The sequence below is a fragment of the Sceloporus occidentalis genome, unplaced genomic scaffold (assembly GCF_023333645.1).
Source record: "Sceloporus occidentalis isolate IW3139 unplaced genomic scaffold, rSceOcc1.0.p SCAF_66, whole genome shotgun sequence".
NCBI classification, from domain to species: Eukaryota; Metazoa; Chordata; class Lepidosauria; order Squamata; family Phrynosomatidae; genus Sceloporus; species Sceloporus occidentalis.
The window spans coordinates 2804596-2823790 of NW_028317046.1; the positions used below are offsets into that span (position 1 = coordinate 2804596).

A 19195-nucleotide genomic window follows, 5' to 3' on the forward strand; every position below is an offset into this window, starting at 1 on the left:
TAGCTGGGAACTGGCGGTAAACTTCACGCACTGTGCGGGTAGACGGATCCGGCGGCATGGCGGAGGAGGCCGAGGAGCAACTCTCCCGCACGCAGGTCAGTGCGAGCAAAGCCGGCATTCACTAAACCACGCTGTGTCTCGGACATACAGCAGCACGTCCCGATAACTCGGCCCTTATATACGGCGCCCCCCTGCCGGCCGCTCAGCGAGTATATACGCTCCCCCCCCCCCCCCCGCCGGCCGCTCAGTGTGTGTAGTCTGCTACCCCCTGGTGGCGATCGTGGTGACTGCACGCAAAGCCTGCAAACATCTCCCTTTCCAGTAAATAAAATATTATGTTACATTATGTCACTTTATATAGCGCCAGCAGGTTCCGTAGCGCTGCTATAGAAAGGGAAAGTAATAAGTAAAAAAAATCCAATTAATACCAATAACAATAAAACGTACCTAATTAAACAGAAGCCGCCATTAACACATAGAGAGCCCTGCTACAATAATTCATAATCCACAGTGCTGGGTAAAATAACAGGAAATAGATCATGACTATTGTAGCTGGAATCTCTTTATAGGCGTACAGAGGCCCTTTATCACTCCCATCACTCCTGTGCTCCAATGGCCCTTTATCACTCCCATCACTCCTGTGCTCCAATGGCCCTTTATCACTCCCATCACTCCTGTGCTCCAATGGCCCTTTATCACTCCCATCACTCCTGTGTTCCAATGGCCCTTTATCACTCCCATCACTCCTGTGTTCCAATGGCCCTTTATCACTCCCATCACTCCTGTGTTCCAGACAGTGTGTCTGTGTACAGAATATTGTTTGCATATAATGTAACAACTGAATAATTAAGAGCCAGAGTTATTTTTATGAAAGGCTGTCTCCCCATTAGACTCGGAGTTAACCCTTTCTTCCCATCTTGCCGTTGGTTCTCGCAGCGGCTGAAGGCTGCGGTTCATTACACCGTAGGATGCCTGTGCCAAGAGGTCGCCGACGATAAGGAAACCCAGTTCAGTAAACAGGCGATCGCTGCAATTTCAGAAATCACTTTCAGGCAATGTGGTGAGTTCATAAAGAAGTTTTTAATAACATTGTAAACAGCCTCCCAGCAGAAGTGGTAGAGGGTAATACAGTGAGGGGATTAAACATGCATGGGATAGACATACAGCTGATTAAGGTTTGAGTCTTTACAGCAGGAGAAACGGGCGACTAGACGGGGGCCGGATGGGGCCGATCTGCCGGCGGCTTCTTTGCTTCTAAACCATATTTAATGTGTTGGGTTTAAATCCCGGCTTTAAAGGATATTCTGTTCTTTTTTCTCACTTTACAGAAACGTTTGCGAAGGATCTGGAGCTGTTTGCACGGTGAGTTTTGGAGCGGCTGCCTCCGCCGGGATCTCTCTGTGTGAATTAGATTTAGCGTTCAGCAGGACAGGCGTTTTATTCGGGATGGGAAATCCTTTATAGCAGGGCACGGCCGCCCAGGGGCTTATGGTTGAACCCGAGGCACCCCTTCTGTGCCAACGGAGCATAGTCCGGTCAGACAGGCCGGGCCGTAGAGGAACGTTAGCTTTATTATTATTTTTCTCACCCAAGAAAATGCCTGGTAGAATGACCACGTGGCCCATTAGCCGTATAGAATGACCACGTGGCCCATTAGCCGTATAGAATGACCACGTGGCCCATTAGCCGTATAGAATGACTGCGTGGCCCATTAGCCAGGAGTGTGTGGGAAAAATAAGTATTCCAAGCCTACATGTAACAATTCTTTAACTAGCTAAAAGGGGGTCATCGCCGTGTAAATGAATCCAGGACAACATGGCGGACACGGCGTTCCTTCCTGTACACGCTCCGTCCAGCATCACGTGTAATATGTGTATGTCCTGGAAAACATGGGGGTTGGGGTCACCCCAACCCGAACCCCCTCCCCCGCTTCGTACATCTTGATTGCTTTTCTGGCTTCTTGGGTAATCGTTACATTTTATAGAAAACGAAGAAAAGAAATTAGAGTTAAGACGATGTTCGTGCCACGTGAAGCCCGCAGCGTGACTTTCCGGCCGCGTTGGGTGTAATTATGTGCAGGTGTGAGGATTAAGGCGACGGTAATTGCCGCTCTGCGCTCGTTTGTTCCGTTCCCCCAGACTCCGCGCACCGCCTCGGCGAAGGAAAAGGTATTCTTTGAACTTTTAAAAGCCCCAGTCCTCGCAGGTGCTCCGCGTTCAATGAAAGCCTCGGGTAATGGGACGTGATTGCTTTAGAGCCGGCAAATTGCCTTCCACGCGGGGCTCTTTCTTCTCCGTCCTCGGCGAGAGGTCACGTGAAAGAGCCCTCTGCGCGGCGGGCGTGAAGTCCTACGCCGTTCACTCGGCAAAATGCGGAGGATTCTTCAGGGTTCTGTCTTCTGGGAAAATGTCTTTTTTTATTAATATTTTTTCTAAGTGGGGTTAGAGAGATTAAGAAAAAAAACCCAAAGTATTTAACACAAAACAAAGTAGTCATAAAATAAGCATTAACCCCTTAGAAACTAAAAGGGTCTGCTCGCTAAGCTTTTGGCCACGTCTCTAGTACCCAATGGGTTAACAGTAAAAATGTTAACCAGTTGTACTAATTGGCACTGGCGTTGTTATCGGGGGCAGGATCGCAAGGGGCAAAATGCAACGACCCCAGAGCTCCTCCACTTTGATTTCATTTCACTTGCAATTATGGGTGTAGCCACAGGGGGGCGCAGCGTCAAATACAGCGGGGATGATAAGACTTGTCGTCGTTACCGGATTCCGTACACGTTGTATGTTGGTTAGCAACGTACTCCAAAAAAAACCACATTTTCCGGTCATCGCCTCGGGCAAATAATTCACCTTTTTTAAATGCAAGGAAGTGTTAAAAATTGAAAAAAATCAGGTTTTATTTTGGGTAGAAAAGTTCAGCTTCTTCAAAGCTGCTGCGGGATATTTTTTCTGAATGAATGGGATTGTTGTGAATATATATATAAAGACTGGTTTTTTTTTTGCGCAGGCACGCCAAACGAAGCACCATCAACATGGAAGACGTAAAACTATTGGCCAGACGCAGCCGCTCGCTGGTAACAATTCTATTTATTATATTAAATTCTCAGCTAGTGCTATTTAGAACCCAAAAATATTTGGTGACCTTTGGGGTCTGAGCACCGTTTAGCAGCTCGGTCCCTTGAAGTTGGCGAAAGTATTAAAAGCCAGAGATGCGTCCGTCGGAACTTTCCCCAAAGCGTTTCCCGCTAGATTCTAACACGGGACTGGTAACCCAAGCAATTAAAAGCTCCCGTATTAATTAATAACTCATCATTCCGAGCCGACACGGACTCCGCAGACTAGCGTTGGATACCCCCGTTAATGCGCCGTCCGTTCAATGTCCTGCAGCACGAGCACATCTGTAAATGCGGCGATGACATCGCTTCCAATAACCAGGAGCAGAAAGAGAAGAAGAAGAAATCCACGAGGGCCGCAAAGGGCCGGAGAAGCTCCGACGGGGACCCGGCCGCCGGCGACGGGGAGGACCAGGCGATGGAGTGAGCGACGCCACCCGCTCCGGGCCGGCATTCTCACCCTGCAATGAGAGCCAGAGTAGTGTTTTCACCCCAAACTGCAGAAAAAACAATCACAAATTGTAAATATTTTGGTTTTGCTTTTGGAATAATGAAAAATGTATATATTTCTGTCTCTTTTGGCAATAATTTTGCTTTTTTCTCACAAACCGCTGGGCGTAGGCAATAAACGTATACTTTGTACATTATATTTCCTTTCTATGTAATGTTTATTTGGGTCGCCCTCCGGTAACGCGAGAGTTATATCCGCGCCTGACGCGTTTCGCTCGCGCACTCGCCACTCCGACTCACTCAGGACTCTGCAGTTTGCGGCTTTTTCTCTTACCTTGGGATGTTGGCCTTTCCTAAACTCACCATAAACAGGTTAACAACCCCAAAAGAGTTTTCAGAGCGCCGGCGTCAGCCACAGGGGCAAAAAGCAAGCGCTAGTCTCCACTGGTCGGGTAGGACGCTGGTATTTTTTTCGCCCCGTGGCGAAGCCTCTGCGTCCGATGCTCTTCCGCGAAAGGTAAAAAGTTATAGAACTTCCACTTTTAAACTTAATCCCCCTCTCGGGGTCTCTCGCCTTTCCTCCTCCGTCTTCTGTACCAACGCAAGAATCCCTCTCCGGCCTCAAGTACCCTCCTGATCCGCTCCCCCGCCGCCGCGTTCTGAATAGGCACTCGTGTGAATAAAGCGCCCGCTCTCCGCTACGCCAAAGAAGCTTTAATTACGGAGTTCGGATTCTCAGCAATTAGCTATCTAATTACTCTCATTGGCGCGGCGGGCGGCTCGGCAGATACTGTATAAAAAAACGCTGCGGTTTTTTGGAGAATAAACCAAAAACGGCGAGAAAGAGGCGAACGTTCTTCCTGCGATCAGATATGAGAAGCGCCGTCTCCCTCATGCATCTGCTCGTCTTCCTGCTGGCCACGTCCTGCGCGGTCAGGTCTGCCGCCCCGCTGAGTCGGTACAAGCCGAGTGACGCTCAGGTAGGTGCACGGCGCGGGGTTTGTGTTTCCAGCTACAATAGTCATTTACGACATTAACCCCGCCTGCGCTGGATTTCTGATCCATTCCATGTTATTTTAATGGACAAAATGTGCTTTTCTTTAACAAACATGGAAATTTCTAAGCGACCCCAAACCTTTGAAGTTTCGCGTATATATGGGGGGGAGGGTAAATGTGTATAAAGATATATAATTATGTTTTTGGAGTATAGATTCATATTATTGATTAAATATATTTAGGGTGAGACTTTTGTATTTAGGATGAGGGATTTGGAACGCGCGTCTATAAAGCGTCGCTTTTTATTTTATTTTTTTTACATAAATACGTGTTTTTGAGGATTATTCCCGATAAATGAATCTTTTGTGCAGCAGAAATTGAAGCTGATTTGCGTCGGGGACTTTAATCGAATTATTACTCGCTTCCCGTTACTTATTGCTTTCAATTGATCCAGATGCATAAAGAACAAAACCAAAGGAAACCCGCGGCGGGCGCCTTCGGTCCGGGATCGTTTGGATAAATAATATAATAAGCTTTTTTTAAAATGGAAAAATGATGGGTTTTTTTCTTTTCTTTTTTTGTTGTTAATGTTTTTTTGGGTCTAAATAGCACAGTAGATTTTTTTTTCCAGAGAAATTATGATGAAATTAACTTATTAACGACCTTGTAAACTATTGCACACAAAGGCATAAAAAAAGCATAAAACATTTGGGCATTTTGGGCACTCTTCATGCATTCAGCAAATATTTTTTTATATATATTACCTACACTTTTATTATAAAGATATAATATATAATAAGTATTATTTTTGGTATTATTATTGCTTTAGGGAGCTGGATTTTCATTTCAGATACCTGGAAAATGTTTAAAGGAGAGGGATAAGGATGAAATGGGGGAAGATAAATGGAACAGCCTCCCAGCAGAAGTGGTAGAGGGTAATACAGTGAGGGTATTAAACATGCATGGGATAGACATACGGCTTCTGAATCTAAGACGAGACCAACGACTGATTAAGGTTTGAGTCTTTACAGCAGGAGAAACGGGCGACTAGACAGGGGCCGCATGGGGCCGATCTACCGGCAGGTTCTGTTTCTATGGTTATCACTAAAAATTGGATCACAGAAAATGCCATTTTAGCCTCGGAAATGTGGAACAAACAGAGCTCAGTGAGATGTTCGAAGCTCCAGCAGCCTGTTCTGAAGAGCTTGCAATCTGCAATACGGCGACGTTCCTCCTTTAACCTCAAAAGACAGATCTGGTCCAGGAGATCACGTGATAAATACCGTATGTATCATGAGGTCACTTAACCAGCCTGTGAGGTCAACGGGCACAGATCTGCCCCGCTGTCCCGTGCCTGCGCAGGGCCTGCGTTCAACATGGCTGCCGGCGGATAAACGACTTAATGCTGCAGACTCCGGGGCGAACTGAAAGAAAATCAATGGCTAAATAAAGTTATCGGAGAAAGATGGAGGTTCCCGCCGGGGCCGAGGTCATCGAATCTCCGCCGTTTTAAAGGCTTCTGTTTCCAAAGATTCATTTACGGGTTTCTTTTTTTTTCCCAGTATTTTTTTTTTTTTGAAAAAGTTCCAGGAAACAGTCCATAAAAGGAGCCATTAAATCGGGTTTATTGCATTAAAATGGTGAGTGGAAGCGGCGCGGCGGAGGCCGGCAGTCCATTATCTGTCACAATCCGCCGTTTTTCTTCCACTTCCTCTCAGAGTGATGAGTAAAAGGTTAGAGTCCCGAACGAAGCGGCCGCCGATGTCGCGGGGAGATCGTGATAATTAGATGTTTGATTAGTTATTCCTCCCCTGTTACCGGTGAATTATGTTATTTTACCAAAAGCCGCTGTAATGAATCGAAGAGATTTTTCCGCTTATTAAAGCGAATGTAGCGTTTTAACGAGAAATGCAGAAACTCACTCATGACTGAACGCGAATATTCTCAGGGGGTCCGCGGCGGGGTAAAAGAGTAATGGATGTGGCCCCTGAGGTGGCTCAATACTTTTCCTGCTTGCCCAGGTTCATCCAGAGCTGCCGTGATGTCATGTGCTTCATTACTTTAGTTTTAGTGTTGGAGGGGTAAGCATGACATCACAATCCAAGGGGCAGGACGGCAACACTCTGACACAATGCAGAGGTTAGCATGTCATCATACCATGAAAGTATTGGGGTAACATTCACATGATCTGGGGGTAGCATGACATCATATAATCTCAGGAGCAGCATGACATCGCATAATATCTGGAGCAGAATGACATCACATAATCCGAGGAGCAGCATGACATCATATAATCTCAGGGGCAGAATGACATCACACGGTTATAGGATCAGGTTTCCAGGAATCCTTCTGATCTACGCATCAACATGGTTTTTGAAATGTTTCTTTATTGAAAGTTTTAGTTTTCAGTCCCGGCAAAAGTTCCTGGTCTCGTCTTAGATTCGGGAGCCGTATGTCTATCCCATGCGTGTTTAATATCCCTCACTGTATTACCCTCTACCATTTCTGCTGGCAGGCTGTTCCACTTATCTACTACCCCCGCAGTAAAGTAAAACTTCCTTCCATCTCAGCCTCTGACTCTCTCGTGTTAGATTCCGGTCTCTTGTTGTAACTTTTCTCCTCCTTTGAAATAAATTCCCTTCTGTCCTTTAATGTATTTAACTATATCGATTCCCCAAAAAGAAAAGAACTCGTTGCATCAGCAGGATTTACTTTTTGGGGTAAATCAAGTGGATCGGGTGGCAGGCAGGCAGGAATGAGTTAATCGCTGTTACTGGTGGCAGAATTATGCGCTCCGTGGAATATTCACTGAATTGAGTGTTTTTTGTAATTATGTGTTCGCAGGATTTGTCGGAGTTCAGGAACAACGCGTTTCTGGCGGCTCTTTCGGCCGCGTTTGACTGGACGTCGGCTGAGGATACTGTGCCCAACTCCCACCAAGACGAGCCAGAATTACAATCCAGGCCTCCGAGGTCCACGTTCCACCAACCGCCCGTCAGAGAGCGGTCTGCCACCTGCAGAAACTTCTTCTGGAAGACCTTTTCCACTTGCTGAATGACCCCGCGTGACCCCCAGAGCGTTATCTTTAACCCTTCGAACGCACCGTCACTCAAACTATTACAGGGGTAATGACACATGGCGCGGAAACCCCCATGCTTTGTGCACCCCCTCTGGCACCAAAGGTGTTAACCCATATACCCCCTTTACACTTGTAGTAGATGCATTTTTGATGTTATTCAAAGGGTTAAGTTACAGTCCCAGGCTAAACCCGGTTAACCCATTGTGTGCTGGTGTAGCTTTTGCTCCATGTTTGAGTTCTTGCCCCCCATTTTTCTGCGATTAGGAGTCGGGTGAGAGGACGTTTCCACCGAACTCCTGCGAGGGGTTCCCTGATCCCAATAATTTATTAGCCTTTAGGTAAAATTGAGTGATTTATTGTAATCTGTCTCCCAAATCTTCCACTCCAGCCAAAAAAAAAAAAGTCTTGGGAGTCTCGGGAGGAATAGAAATGCCCCTTCTGCCCCATTAGGGTTTCCACGGATACACCCTATAGAGTATACGCAGTGTCTGGGTTACATAGCATGTCTCCAATCCATGTCTGTATTTAAAGAGTTAATAATATGATACATTTCAATACGTTGTGTTTACGCGAGGAACAGGTTACCGCTCCTCGGGCTCCGTCTCGGGAATCGTTCTCGTTGTTGCGTCTCACCGATGATCTATAAACATCGCCCCGATTCACTTAGTATTTTTTATTCATTTCAAAAACTCTAATAAAGTGATTATGCATTTAAAGCACTGCCTGTTAGCCGCGCGCTCTTTATCAGGAAGAAATTATGAAAAAATACCACCACCAAAATGCTGAGAGAACTTTCTCGAAGAGGGTACCAATCTCATCGTGGACTGTGATGTCTACATTATGGAGAGGTTGATAGATAAGTGGAACAGCCTCCCAGTAGAGGTGGTAGAGGGTAATACAGCGAGGGGATTAAACATGCACGGGATAGACATACAGCTCCTGAATCTAAGACGAGACCAACGACTGATTAAGGTTTACAGCAGGAGAAACAGGAGACTCGGCGGGGGCCGAATAGGGCCGATCTGCCGGCAGGTTCTATGTTCTATGTGTACAAATACTTGTAAAGCTTGCACAGCTATATTGGTATGATAACAGAATATAGATATATGTTATTGGTGTTGGAGCAGTACAGGGGAAGTCATTTACTTGCACACTTGTCTCAGTAGAGCACTTCCTGAGCACCTGGCAGGAAGTTCCTATTTCATGTTTCTATTGGCTGCCGGTAACCTAAACACTTTAAAGGAGTGTCATCGGCCCTTAATCGTTTGCTGGCCGAAGCAATTTGCAAGACTTTTCATTAAGTTATAAATCAGTTTTATGATTGATGAATGCAAGTCTCTCGGTCAATGCTGGCACCGTCATCCGAGCTGTTTTACAAATACCCCGCTACAGCCTGTGAAAACCACAGCGGGGGCCAGCGCGTTATCACCTGAGCTTGCGGGGTTAAAAGCCCTGTTCTAGATTATTACAGCCGGTTTAGAACCATCAGTTCTACTAAACATAAAACTCCTTAACTTGTTAAAACCCAGACCTTCCGTACGGATAATCATTGGTAAATTTTGCCCCTTTCCATTATTGAAGAAGAGACCTCTGAGCTCCAGGAAGCTGAAGCATCTACATTAGCGCGGGAATTTTAACATAGAGCTATCCTAAATGTACAGCAGCTAATGAACAGTCGCTGCCACGTACTTAATATGTGTCAGGATCTTCGTGAAATGGGTGGGCAGCTGGAGATCACTGTGCACAATGCCAAGCTTCGGCTGGAGTGCAGTAAAGCCAACGCCGCTGGGCTCTGGATCGCCAGAATAGAATAGCGAAGAGTGGAGGCTGTTTTATTCGCAGAGTGAGTGCCGACTCCATACATTCAATGCTTCTGTTTAGAAACGTATCTATTTATTACAAAGAAACATTCACAGGCCATACAGCCTATAATCACCAAAAGTAAAATGCGCTCCAGAACCGGAAACAACTATGAGAAGGAATTCAAAAGAAAGACCTTGAACTGTCTATCAAAACAAATGTTAAAGTTTCTTAAACGTCCAATTTGGCAAAAAACAAAGTTTTTAAAGTGCTTTAATTTCACAGATGAATCAGGAAGGCTGATCTGGGATGTATAATTATTTTGCCCGACGCATTTTATTCCACGTCAGACGGCTTCCTGCTGAGCTCTACTGTCGAAGAGCCAAGTTTGTAAAATATCTGGTTTGAAGGTCAGAGTTCTGCGGATAAAATTTTATAACTGAGCTGATACTGTAATAAAAACAAGCCTTCCGAACCCGAAAACAACTTATACGATCTTCGCAGAAACACAGTCTTTAAGAAAAATCTGAGGAAATATTGTTTCCAGCACCATGAGGAGGAAAACCAAGCATGGCAAGAAAAGGTGAAATGTCAGAGGCTTTAGACAAAAAAGAAAAAATGCTACAAAAATGTACGTTTTTATAATTTCTGTAAAACTGGTAAAATCAAAACAAAAAAAATTAAAGAGGCAGCAAATCCTTGTCACATTTTTTAGGTTAAAGGCTCCCCACCCCCTTACTAAGCGCTGATACCGTAACCTGTAATGTACAGAAAAGAAATCAGGGCTGTGTATTCCGCATGCCTGTGAGGGGCTGGAGAGTTCAGGTTGCTGTTATATATATATATATATATATATATATATATATATATATATATATATATATATATATATATATATATGACACACATATATATAGCAGGAATTACTTAACATTAAGAGTTTGCGGGTTACCTGCGCTTTAAAGTACTCCTTACAAAAAAATAAAATATATATATATATAAAAGCAACAACCCTAACACTTACAACACAGACAGGAAAATGAAACAGCACAGAAGACCCTGAGAATCGCACCCACCGGCCCTGAATGTTGTCGCAGACAGTAAAAAGCCTTTGTCTGGATCACTGCCTGCTTCTGGCTCAGACATGCGGTTTAACCAGTAAAGTCTCACATGCGTCACGCGTGTGCGGGGCCGCTCCGGGCTGCACCTGTGTGCGTAGAGCTCAGTATCTGAATACACTGACACTCCTTTGACAATCTCTTTTTCCCCGAAGCCTTTAGGACAGGTTTTTCTTTTTCTGCGACACACTTGTTAGCGCGTTCAGACACTGCACTTGTTTGCTGCGTCGCTGCAGTTCCAGCAGGCAGTCATTCTGCAGCTCTGCAGCCTTCTGCGCGTTCCAGTTTAATGTCACGGACAAGGCGCTCGCATCCTCGCTCATAACAGCCTGCAGGATTAAAAAAAAAATCACCTCCTGAATTAACCATGTATTTATTTCCTTATCTGTTAACCCCTGGCTGCCCGGTTTCCTTAATACATTGTATTTTTTTTTTCTTGTTCCTGTAAGGCTAGGTTTCCACTTGGGTTTTTGTCCTGCGTTTTTTTTCTTGATGAAAAACGCCAAGAAAACTGCCACTGCATTTTTCTGCGTTTTGGCGTTTTTTTCTGGAGTTTTTTCTGGCGTTTTAGCCTTTCTGTGGAAATTGCTTTTTTTGACCTTAGGCAGTTTTTCCAGCCTTTACAAGTTAGAAGTTTCACCCACCTAAAAGGGATTAGGATAAATGGCAAGTATCTGCCCCCTGATGTCATTTCCTTGGTAGAGTTCTACTTAAACGCCCCGGCGGACCCTTTTGTCTCTTTTCTGTGGTTTGTAAGGCCTGCTTTATTCCGAATGTCTGCTCCTCTAGGAAGATTGGCCCCAAATGATGGTGCAAATTGTTTGCTGTTGCTTTTGGCGCGCAGGATCCAGTTGATGCGTCGCGTATGTTTGTTTGTATTGGATGTTTGTTCCAAATGGTGTAGAATTCAATATGAACTTTGTTTTGTGTGAAACTGTTTGTTTCCAGCCTATTTCTCGTAGGACACACAGATACTGGGTCCATCCTCTGCATTGTAACTGTGGAAAAAACGCCATAAAAAACGCCAAGGCAATAAACCCACATGGCTTTTTCATGGCGTTTTTTCTCTCCCATAGACTTCTATTGGAGAAAAACGCCAAGATTTCCTTGCAAAAAACGCCAGAGCGTCAGCATGCTGCGATTCTGAAAAACTGCCACAGAGCCCAAAAAAGCAGAAAAACGCCAAAGAGGACTGAAAAAACCCCAAACAAAAAAACGCCAAGTGGATCTGGCATTCTGCGATTTCCTATTGAAGAACAGCTAACATCTGGCTGCAGCGTTTTTTCACTAAAAAAACGCCAGGTGGCGCTATTGGCATTTTTATGGGCGTTTTTAGCTAAAAAAAAACAAGTGGAAACCTAGCCTAACTGCGATTATTAAAAAGCACATCACACCCACCTCTAGCTCACTGTTTGATAAACTAAGTTGCGGCATCTGCTTTTCCTTTAACGTCCTTATTATCCGGCCGGAGAGCAGAGAATTACAGCTGAAGACTTCTTGAGTATTTCCGGAGTCTACTTGGTCAAGGTTCGGAGGATCTTTAAAAAATTATAATAACACAGAAACATTATGTATAAGAAATTAGGATGTTCCAGGGAGAACAGCGAGTCAGGCTTAAGGTATACATGCAGCAGGGTACTGCCCCTTCTCATTAACTCCTAAGGTTGGCAAATGGTTGGAGTTGGAGTTTATTGATAATTTCTGTATTAAGGGGTTAAAACAGTAAGCCCAGGATACACATTCTTCCCCTTCACTGTTTATTTCTCTTACTTACCTGTTGAATTAATGCCTTGAATTTCTTCTTTCTTCGTGGCCTCCAGAAACAGCTTTAGAAGTTGCGCAGACTGACGTTCCTCCTCTCTTCGGTCCAACACGCTCTGTAGGGTCTCCTGGAGAGCTTGAACCTTCTCCAAAGTGACCGCCACCTCCCCGGCGAGCTCCTCGACAGGAACTTCGATCAGCGTCTGTAAGAGAGGCAGGCGGAACGGCGCTTTTCTTTAGTTTATGATTTTCCATCCTGTTTATTTTCTCAGAGGATGAGTTAGGGATTTGTGCAAAACAGAATACCTAAAAATACCTAAACATTCTAGAAGCGATCTTAAGACATTATCATTTAGAACTTCAGCCCTGTCTGCTTATAAAGACATTCAGTATCTGGAGAGTTAGAAGTCTGAGTAAAGTTTAATAAGAGAATACAATGGGAAGGAGGGTCCGTTGAAAGCATGTGATTTTACACTTTGTTTTGTGCTAAAAGGTATAAAAAGAAATAAATAAAATAATAATTATAATAAATAAAAAAAAAAAAAAATGTCAATTGCTGAATAATCATTTTTGTTATATGTAACAATTGCTTTGCTAAAAGAATGAAAAGTATTTTTTTGGTTGGATGTTTAGAACAACAGAAGGAGAAGCCGCTCAAGTATCAAATGTTTTGCAATCACTCCCTCATAAAAAAATTACCTGAAGGTCGGACTCTGACATCAGAATGATGTTGGACAAGTTTTCTTTTAACTGAAAAGACAGCATTTTCCATTTGGGAACGTCTGAAGCATGCAGGTCCGTGACGTCTTCGTCAATTGACTCCCGCGCCAACCAGGCAGTGCCCCCATCTAAAGAGAAAAGGGATACAAACAAAAACAGGGCAAGATTTATCAAAATGTTTGTAAAAGGTACAACCTTTGGGACCGGTGGCATAAAACTAAAGTATCTTAAAGGATCAGCCACGAAGAAAATATAAGATGTCCTGAAATTAAAGCCGACGCTGCTGAGCTACTGATTAGAGGGTTCAAACATTCTTAAAGGGACAATTTAATGTCCCTGACATTTGGCGCTAGAAGCACTGACGATCACATACCTACTACAGTCGATGCCCACTTTTTGTTATCTGTCAAGAGGACAAACTTAGTGTTGGGGGGTAAACAGAGAAAGTAATCCTCATCCTCAACAATGGTGCCATCTTCCTCCAGGACAAGGGTGATGGGTGTCTTTGTGGAATCCAAGCCAAGAATCTTACAAGCTAAAGAAAGGCAAGAACACGAAGTTGCACAAATAAATATTTTGGTCAGTGACGGATAAGTTTAGGGTGTCCCATGTCACGAACAAACACACGTTGACCATGAACCCTACAGACATCACCAAAAATAGTTTGATAGAAAGGAAATTGGGTACAGCACCGCATTACCCGGTATGAGGAAACTGGCGAGAAAGATTTGGTTTCTGGAAAGGTTAGATGAGTATTTATTAACAGAATCTGCTGTAAAGACTCAACCAATTATATGTCTATCCTATGCATGTTTAATACCCTCACTGTATTACCCTCTACCACTTCTGCTGGGAGACCGTTTCAATTATCAACCACCCCCTCAGTACTGTAGAACATCCTTACATTACAGCTAAGTCTCTTATTTACTAAAAAAATGACAATGTCATATCAAAATGAACATAACATAATAAAATGCCCAGTGGTGCATGACGTCAGCTACATGTCATCAGGTAACACAATCCAACTTTTCTCCTTGGTACACATACTGCCCCTCTCTGCTACTCCCATCACTCCCTACACTCACCTTTCTCCAGGAGCTCCTGTAGAGATGCAGCTGCCACCCCATGCCTCTCCTTGCTCCCCTTCACACCGACCACACACGCCTTGGTATAAGTTGCCATGATCCTGGAACACTAAGCCCTGACAGCAGCCAAAGATGTGATCACGTGCTTGACGCTCCCATCCACTCACTTCCGCAATCCTGAGCCGCACTGCATGCTGGGACATGTAGTCCTCGCTGCACTTAACTCCTCCGTTGCTGATGTTTTTAGTTGCGGTGCTTTGGCAGCAGAAAACTGGTTAACGATCCTGCGCATTTATACCTCGAAACTAAAATGCAAAAGCTGCAATAATGTATTATTGCCATAATTTTAAACAGACTCTTTGAAATATTTAGATACAATTTCAGATTTGCGAAGTGATACCATTTCGCTTTGGCGTTCGCCCTCACAAATACCGGTATTTTAGGATAAATAAACTGAAGCACCAAAAAGTTATTTTTTATGGGATTTTGAATGATAACACTGTTTATTATAGGGATGGAGGGACAAGTGTGGATACTAAGAGGTTCTGCAGCAGATGAATGAGTCTTAAACAGTCTGGAAAAGGTGTTTTCAGGGCAGGTATTACACACCATGAGTGCCTGGACAAAAACCTCCGGTAAATGTAAAGTACATTCATCCCAGTCAAGTAACACTCTGCACTCCGCTGCTCTGGTCTGGTCTGGCTGCACTTTGGCGTGCAGAGGCAGTGCTCTCGAAGTTTGACTAGTGAGGTCTGAGAAGATGGCCTCCTCGGATCAGGTTGAGCCTCCTGCTCAGGTAAGGCGCGGGTCTCGGTGCCAGGGCGGGAAGGGTGACCCGTCGTGGGTTTGGCATTGGTAGCCGAGTTACTTGGCGGCCGGGTTAGCTGGCAGAAGCTCTCACGGAAGGCTCGGCACGTATGGCGGGCTCCATGCACCTGTTATCCCTCAGTGGAGGCGCTTCACCCCATACACTGCCTGCCTCACCTTTGACCCCTTACTGTAGCTCTGGGTTCTCGCGTGCTCTGGCCTGGTCACTTTACCTCACATAGTCCATCCTGACCCTTGGCCTGCAGCCATCTTGCTCTTTTACCCCTGACCTTTGCTCCCTCACTTCCTGCCATGTTGCCTCTACCCTCCTTTTTAATGCGTTGCAATTTCTTTTCTGATGTTGGCTGATTTGTATCATTTTTGTTAATAAACTATAGAAAAAGGGGGTTTCTTTATGAGCCCATAAAGCGAAATACCAGTCAAGGCTGCCATTATCTGTCAGGAAAGCCAAATGCCAACGTTTTGGGACCCGTGTTCCTCTGAGGTACTGGTTTTATCACCTCATGCTTCATCACCATAACTTATCCATAATTTAAAAACAGCACCGTAGGAATATCCGCACCATACTGTTTATTAATAAACTATTTTAATGCACGTGAGTTCGCCGTCATTCTCTGGATAAATGTTCAACTGTCAGATCTAACCGAACACCCACATGGTGATAAAACACACTAAACAAACCCAAAAGTCTTGTCAGTCAGGGTCCGCAACAATGACTGTATTAAATGAGATTCTGGTACAGAGTCTTATAAGTGGTCTTATCACATTAATAACTTGTGGAATGTTCTGGCTTAATTGGTCGCTATGGCGATCAGACCACTTTTCAAACTTTGCATGATTTTTTTTAGAAAACCACTAGCGGGGGCTATCTATGAAAAGTAACCGGTTAAAGGTGATCCTGTCACCATGGCAACTTGTGAAAGGTTCCTGGAGATTGGATCATTTATTGGTTGCTGACAATACAACTTCTCAAGCTTTATGAAAGAATATCTTAACCCGCAGCGTGTCTGTACGTTTCCATAAATGTACTTTTAATCATAAATAAAATCCCATAAATGACTTGGACGGTTGTGTAGATCAAGCTGTTACCGGCAACATTCTGATAGCCATATGACCTTTTTAATTATTTTCTGTGTGCGGCAGACTACGTGTGATGTCAGTCATCTCTTATTGCAGTTGATGGCTTTCAGAGGCTGCTAAAATGCCAGATTTCAGGGCTAATGGAAACCCCTAAAGTGGGAGATTTCAGGACACCTGGAACACAGCAAGAAAAGCTTGCCTAGTCCTGAATGATGTATAAATCATTCATTGAGATATATAGGACCAGCTCAGCCTTTTTCTATGACAAAAATTTCATATTTGTCCCTTCATAATGTATGGTGACATGTGACACGTCTCCTACGAAGTTACTTAACAACATACACTTTAGTGAATAAACTCTCACGTCAGCTGATGGTACCGTGTAGATCTCAGGACCCAGATAGCTATGGCTCCCAATGATTAACTGCTGTCACTGAATGCTTAGCACTGATTTATATTTATCTAAAGGGGTAAATGGAGTAAAAGCGTCTACTTTGCTTTTAGGAAATGGCCGATTATCTAAGCATGTTGTGTCTGAATGCCCCAATACTTCCCAGAGCAGTGACTCTGCACTGTGTTCGCTTATGAAGCTGTAATAATGCTCGTGATCTCAGTGGGGACCACTGAGCACTTAATATCTTCTCTTTCTTCATTTTTAGAGTGTTTCCCCCGTGGTCAATGAGAAGGGTGTCCCAAGAGAGCAGCTGGTAAGTTTAAGAGAAGATCAGCCCCTAGTAGAAGCGATGGTGCCCCATTTGACATTTCTGTTAGAAAGACGAGGTATAATCAAAATATCTGAACGAGTCTGTTCACTGACGAGAGAAACATCTGTTTTTGTTTGGTTTGTATGTATGTATATATATATTATACAGTGCTACAGAATATGATGGTGCTATATAGTGAATGTATATATATATAATATAATATCCCATTGTACAGCGCTACAGAATATGATGGTGCTATATAGTGTGTGTGTGTATATATATATATATATATATATATATATATATATATATATATATATATATATATATATATAAAATATCCTATTGTACAGTCATCTGACAGCTAAAAAAAAATGTTTTTTGGAGATGCAGATTTTAGGGAATTCCTTTCTTTCTGGAATTAAAAAAACCCTCAAGTAGAGGGTTGTGAATTTCTACTAGAAATAATCCCATCGTAAGTCATTACTGTTGGGGGAACTATTTATTTTTGGGGTTTTGTATAAGGCATATTTTGATTATCAGTGGGGTGTGTAGCAAAGTGCGTTAAGTAGCTTTAAGTATGTTGGAAAGGGAAGAGCAGTTCTGCGTGTGTCGTATTTCCTAACCAGGCTTTGGACACTAAGTAGCGTACCTGCCTGAGTTGACAGCAAACGCATCATACATGTAGCCAGAATGTTGTTGCAAATAAAGATGCATTTTGCTACTTCTGTAACAATATTTGGCATAAAAATGTATACATTTGTGTTGCACCCTGCATCATGTGCGGCACAGTTAGTGCTGCGTTCCGATCTCCAAGAGGCTTCGAGGTCGCGGGAACTAACCTATTAAAACCTATTAAATAGCAGAGGATAAGCAGAAACATAATTTATAAAGCTGTTATTTATGAGAATTTTTGGGACAAATTATTACATATTCTTTAGGAATAGGACGTATATATAAAAGGAAATAAGAGACTCCTGAAGCACCAGCATTTAGACAACTTTCCATTTTCCAAAGTGAGAAATTGCGTTATTTAATGCTTTTTGAACACAGTTTGCATTTATATTTTAAATGTTGGTGCTTAATTAATTATAATGTATTTAGTAGCTATTTTCCCATACAGCCTTAAAGTTTAACCTTCTGTTAAGTTTATCAGCTGCATCCCATGATTTCCTCGTCTGCGACCCGATTTGATCTGTCAAGTCTATACAACACGTGTTTATCATACTTGTTTGCTCCGTTTTCTTCTAACCTAATAAGTCCTGGAAGATTCGTCATAGACCCAGAAATGCACAGCAGCATCTCGACGCTGCACTGTAAGGGGTCTCTGGAAATATTTCTAAATGTCAGCAGCAATAGGATACCAAATCAATGAAATGGAAAGAAAAATGTAAGTAAACAAGCTATAAAGATGGCTGGTTGTGTTAAAAAACCTGCTTTCAGGTAGAATATTATTCAAAGGGGAAAAACCTAATAGTTGAAAATAGCGGAAGGAAGTAGCTCCAGTTCGGGGTACAATGCAGAAAGCTGCCACTAGGGGGCCCCGGTAATTTTGATGTTCAGGTGAATTCACCTGAAAAAAGGTGAATTGAAAGGTGAATTGAAAAAAATACAGCATTTTCTTGTTAACTTCTTAAAGGAACTGTAAAGCTGCTTTGTAAAGCAAACTTATTACCTTCTATTAAGGCAGCTTGAAATTGCTAAAGACATTCGGGGTGAAAAGTGCTCCTATTTGGGGTACAATCCTTCTCAAGACGCAGAAAGCTGCCACTAGGGGGCACCGACAAGGTACTACGGTATTAGACCTGCACCCTTTCCTTTAGACCTGGACTTTAATGGAGTTCTAATAGCTAATGAAGGATAACCCTGTTTTGGAAGCTCCATTCCTGTATTCCATTCTAATAAAGTAAAATAGCAACACTATTAGTAGATGCTCTTATATGACGACCTCACAGCCCCTTTCTGTACCCGGGTGTGTAACAAACACATTGCATTGGCTTCCACACCCATCTGGCACTGCAGAGGTTAACAAACGGCCAAACTCTTTTTAGAATGCAGGTGTGTTAGAAATTTGCTTTACATGGAATCTCTTATTGATCCATTTCAAAGCCTTGTTTGTTAATTTAACCATTTGGGTTCCAAAGTGCCAGGCCTGGCACACACAGGCGTAATATATCCTTAAAATGTAGTAGACATGTTTTTTTAAAGCACTGTGTAATATGATGGCCCCATATAAATCAATAAAATTTTAATAGTAAATTTGAATGCTTGTATAGTTGATATATAAGGGTAGCTAGACTTTTGGATAGCCCCCATTGATGTTTGTAGATAGAACACTGTAAAAGCCATTATGAATGTTATAAACAGCCAATGGACACACAACTTAATTCAACTTCTCCTTTAATACCCTGAAAACTATAAAAAGTATTCTTACAGTAAATTAAAGTGCTTCCCATCAT

The 19195-nt window shown here is 43.2% G+C and overlaps 4 protein-coding genes across 4 annotated transcripts in view; 3 read left to right on the forward strand and 1 right to left on the reverse strand.

Moving 5' to 3' along the window:
• The first annotated feature begins 56 nt into the window (after nucleotides 1-56).
• On the forward strand, nucleotides 57-3542 carry LOC149286881 (centromere protein S-like). Its single transcript, XM_089493684.1, has 5 exons — nucleotides 57-95; nucleotides 937-1060; nucleotides 1329-1362; nucleotides 3010-3076; nucleotides 3390-3542. The coding sequence occupies exons 1-5, from the start codon at nucleotides 57-59 to the stop codon at nucleotides 3540-3542; spliced, it is 417 nt and encodes a 138-aa protein (XP_089349810.1).
• An 895-nt stretch (nucleotides 3543-4437) lies between these two features.
• On the forward strand, nucleotides 4438-7615 carry LOC149286882 (cortistatin-like). Its single transcript, XM_089493685.1, has 2 exons — nucleotides 4438-4545; nucleotides 7406-7615. The coding sequence occupies exons 1-2, from the start codon at nucleotides 4438-4440 to the stop codon at nucleotides 7613-7615; spliced, it is 318 nt and encodes a 105-aa protein (XP_089349811.1).
• A 3101-nt stretch (nucleotides 7616-10716) lies between these two features.
• On the reverse strand, nucleotides 10717-14221 carry LOC149286883 (DNA fragmentation factor subunit alpha-like). The gene is made up of 6 exons (XM_089493686.1): nucleotides 14125-14221; nucleotides 13413-13574; nucleotides 13019-13167; nucleotides 12333-12522; nucleotides 11957-12096; nucleotides 10717-10887 (listed from the first exon to the last, which is right to left on the reverse strand). Exons 1-6 carry the CDS (start codon nucleotides 14219-14221, stop codon nucleotides 10717-10719), a joined length of 909 nt encoding a protein of 302 aa, XP_089349812.1.
• A 663-nt stretch (nucleotides 14222-14884) lies between these two features.
• Nucleotides 14885-19195, forward strand: part of LOC149286884 (peroxisomal membrane protein PEX14-like) — a 41146-nt gene continuing 36835 nt past the window's right edge. Inside the window, exons 1-2 of the mRNA XM_089493687.1 lie at nucleotides 14885-14920; nucleotides 16692-16739. Of these exons, the coding sequence (XP_089349813.1) occupies nucleotides 14885-14920; nucleotides 16692-16739 (84 nt within the window). The remainder of the gene's footprint in view (nucleotides 14921-16691; nucleotides 16740-19195) is intronic.

What these genes read in the sequence shown, in the direction of transcription:
- LOC149286882 (XM_089493685.1), top strand. Translation starts at nt 4,438, where the DNA reads ATGAGAAGCGCCGTCTCCCTCATGCATCTGCTCGTCTTCCTGCTGGCC. An exon ending in ACAAGCCGAGTGACGCTCAG is followed by an intron (nt 4,546 to 7,405) that starts GTAGGTGCACGG and finishes ATGTGTTCGCAG; the next exon opens with GATTTGTCGGAGTTCAGGAA.
- LOC149286883 (XM_089493686.1), bottom strand. Translation starts at nt 14,221, where the DNA reads ATGGCAACTTATACCAAGGCGTGTGTGGTCGGTGTGAAGGGGAGCAAG. An exon ending in GTGGGCATCGACTGTAGTAG is followed by an intron (nt 13,168 to 13,412) that starts GTATGTGATCGT and finishes TTTTCTCTTTAG; the next exon opens with ATGGGGGCACTGCCTGGTTG. An exon ending in TGTCAGAGTCCGACCTTCAG is followed by an intron (nt 12,523 to 13,018) that starts GTAATTTTTTTA and finishes CCTCTCTTACAG; the next exon opens with ACGCTGATCGAAGTTCCTGT.
- LOC149286881 (XM_089493684.1), top strand. Translation starts at nt 57, where the DNA reads ATGGCGGAGGAGGCCGAGGAGCAACTCTCCCGCACGCAG. An exon ending in AGCAACTCTCCCGCACGCAG is followed by an intron (nt 96 to 936) that starts GTCAGTGCGAGC and finishes TGGTTCTCGCAG; the next exon opens with CGGCTGAAGGCTGCGGTTCA. An exon ending in GATCTGGAGCTGTTTGCACG is followed by an intron (nt 1,363 to 3,009) that starts GTGAGTTTTGGA and finishes TTTTTTGCGCAG; the next exon opens with GCACGCCAAACGAAGCACCA.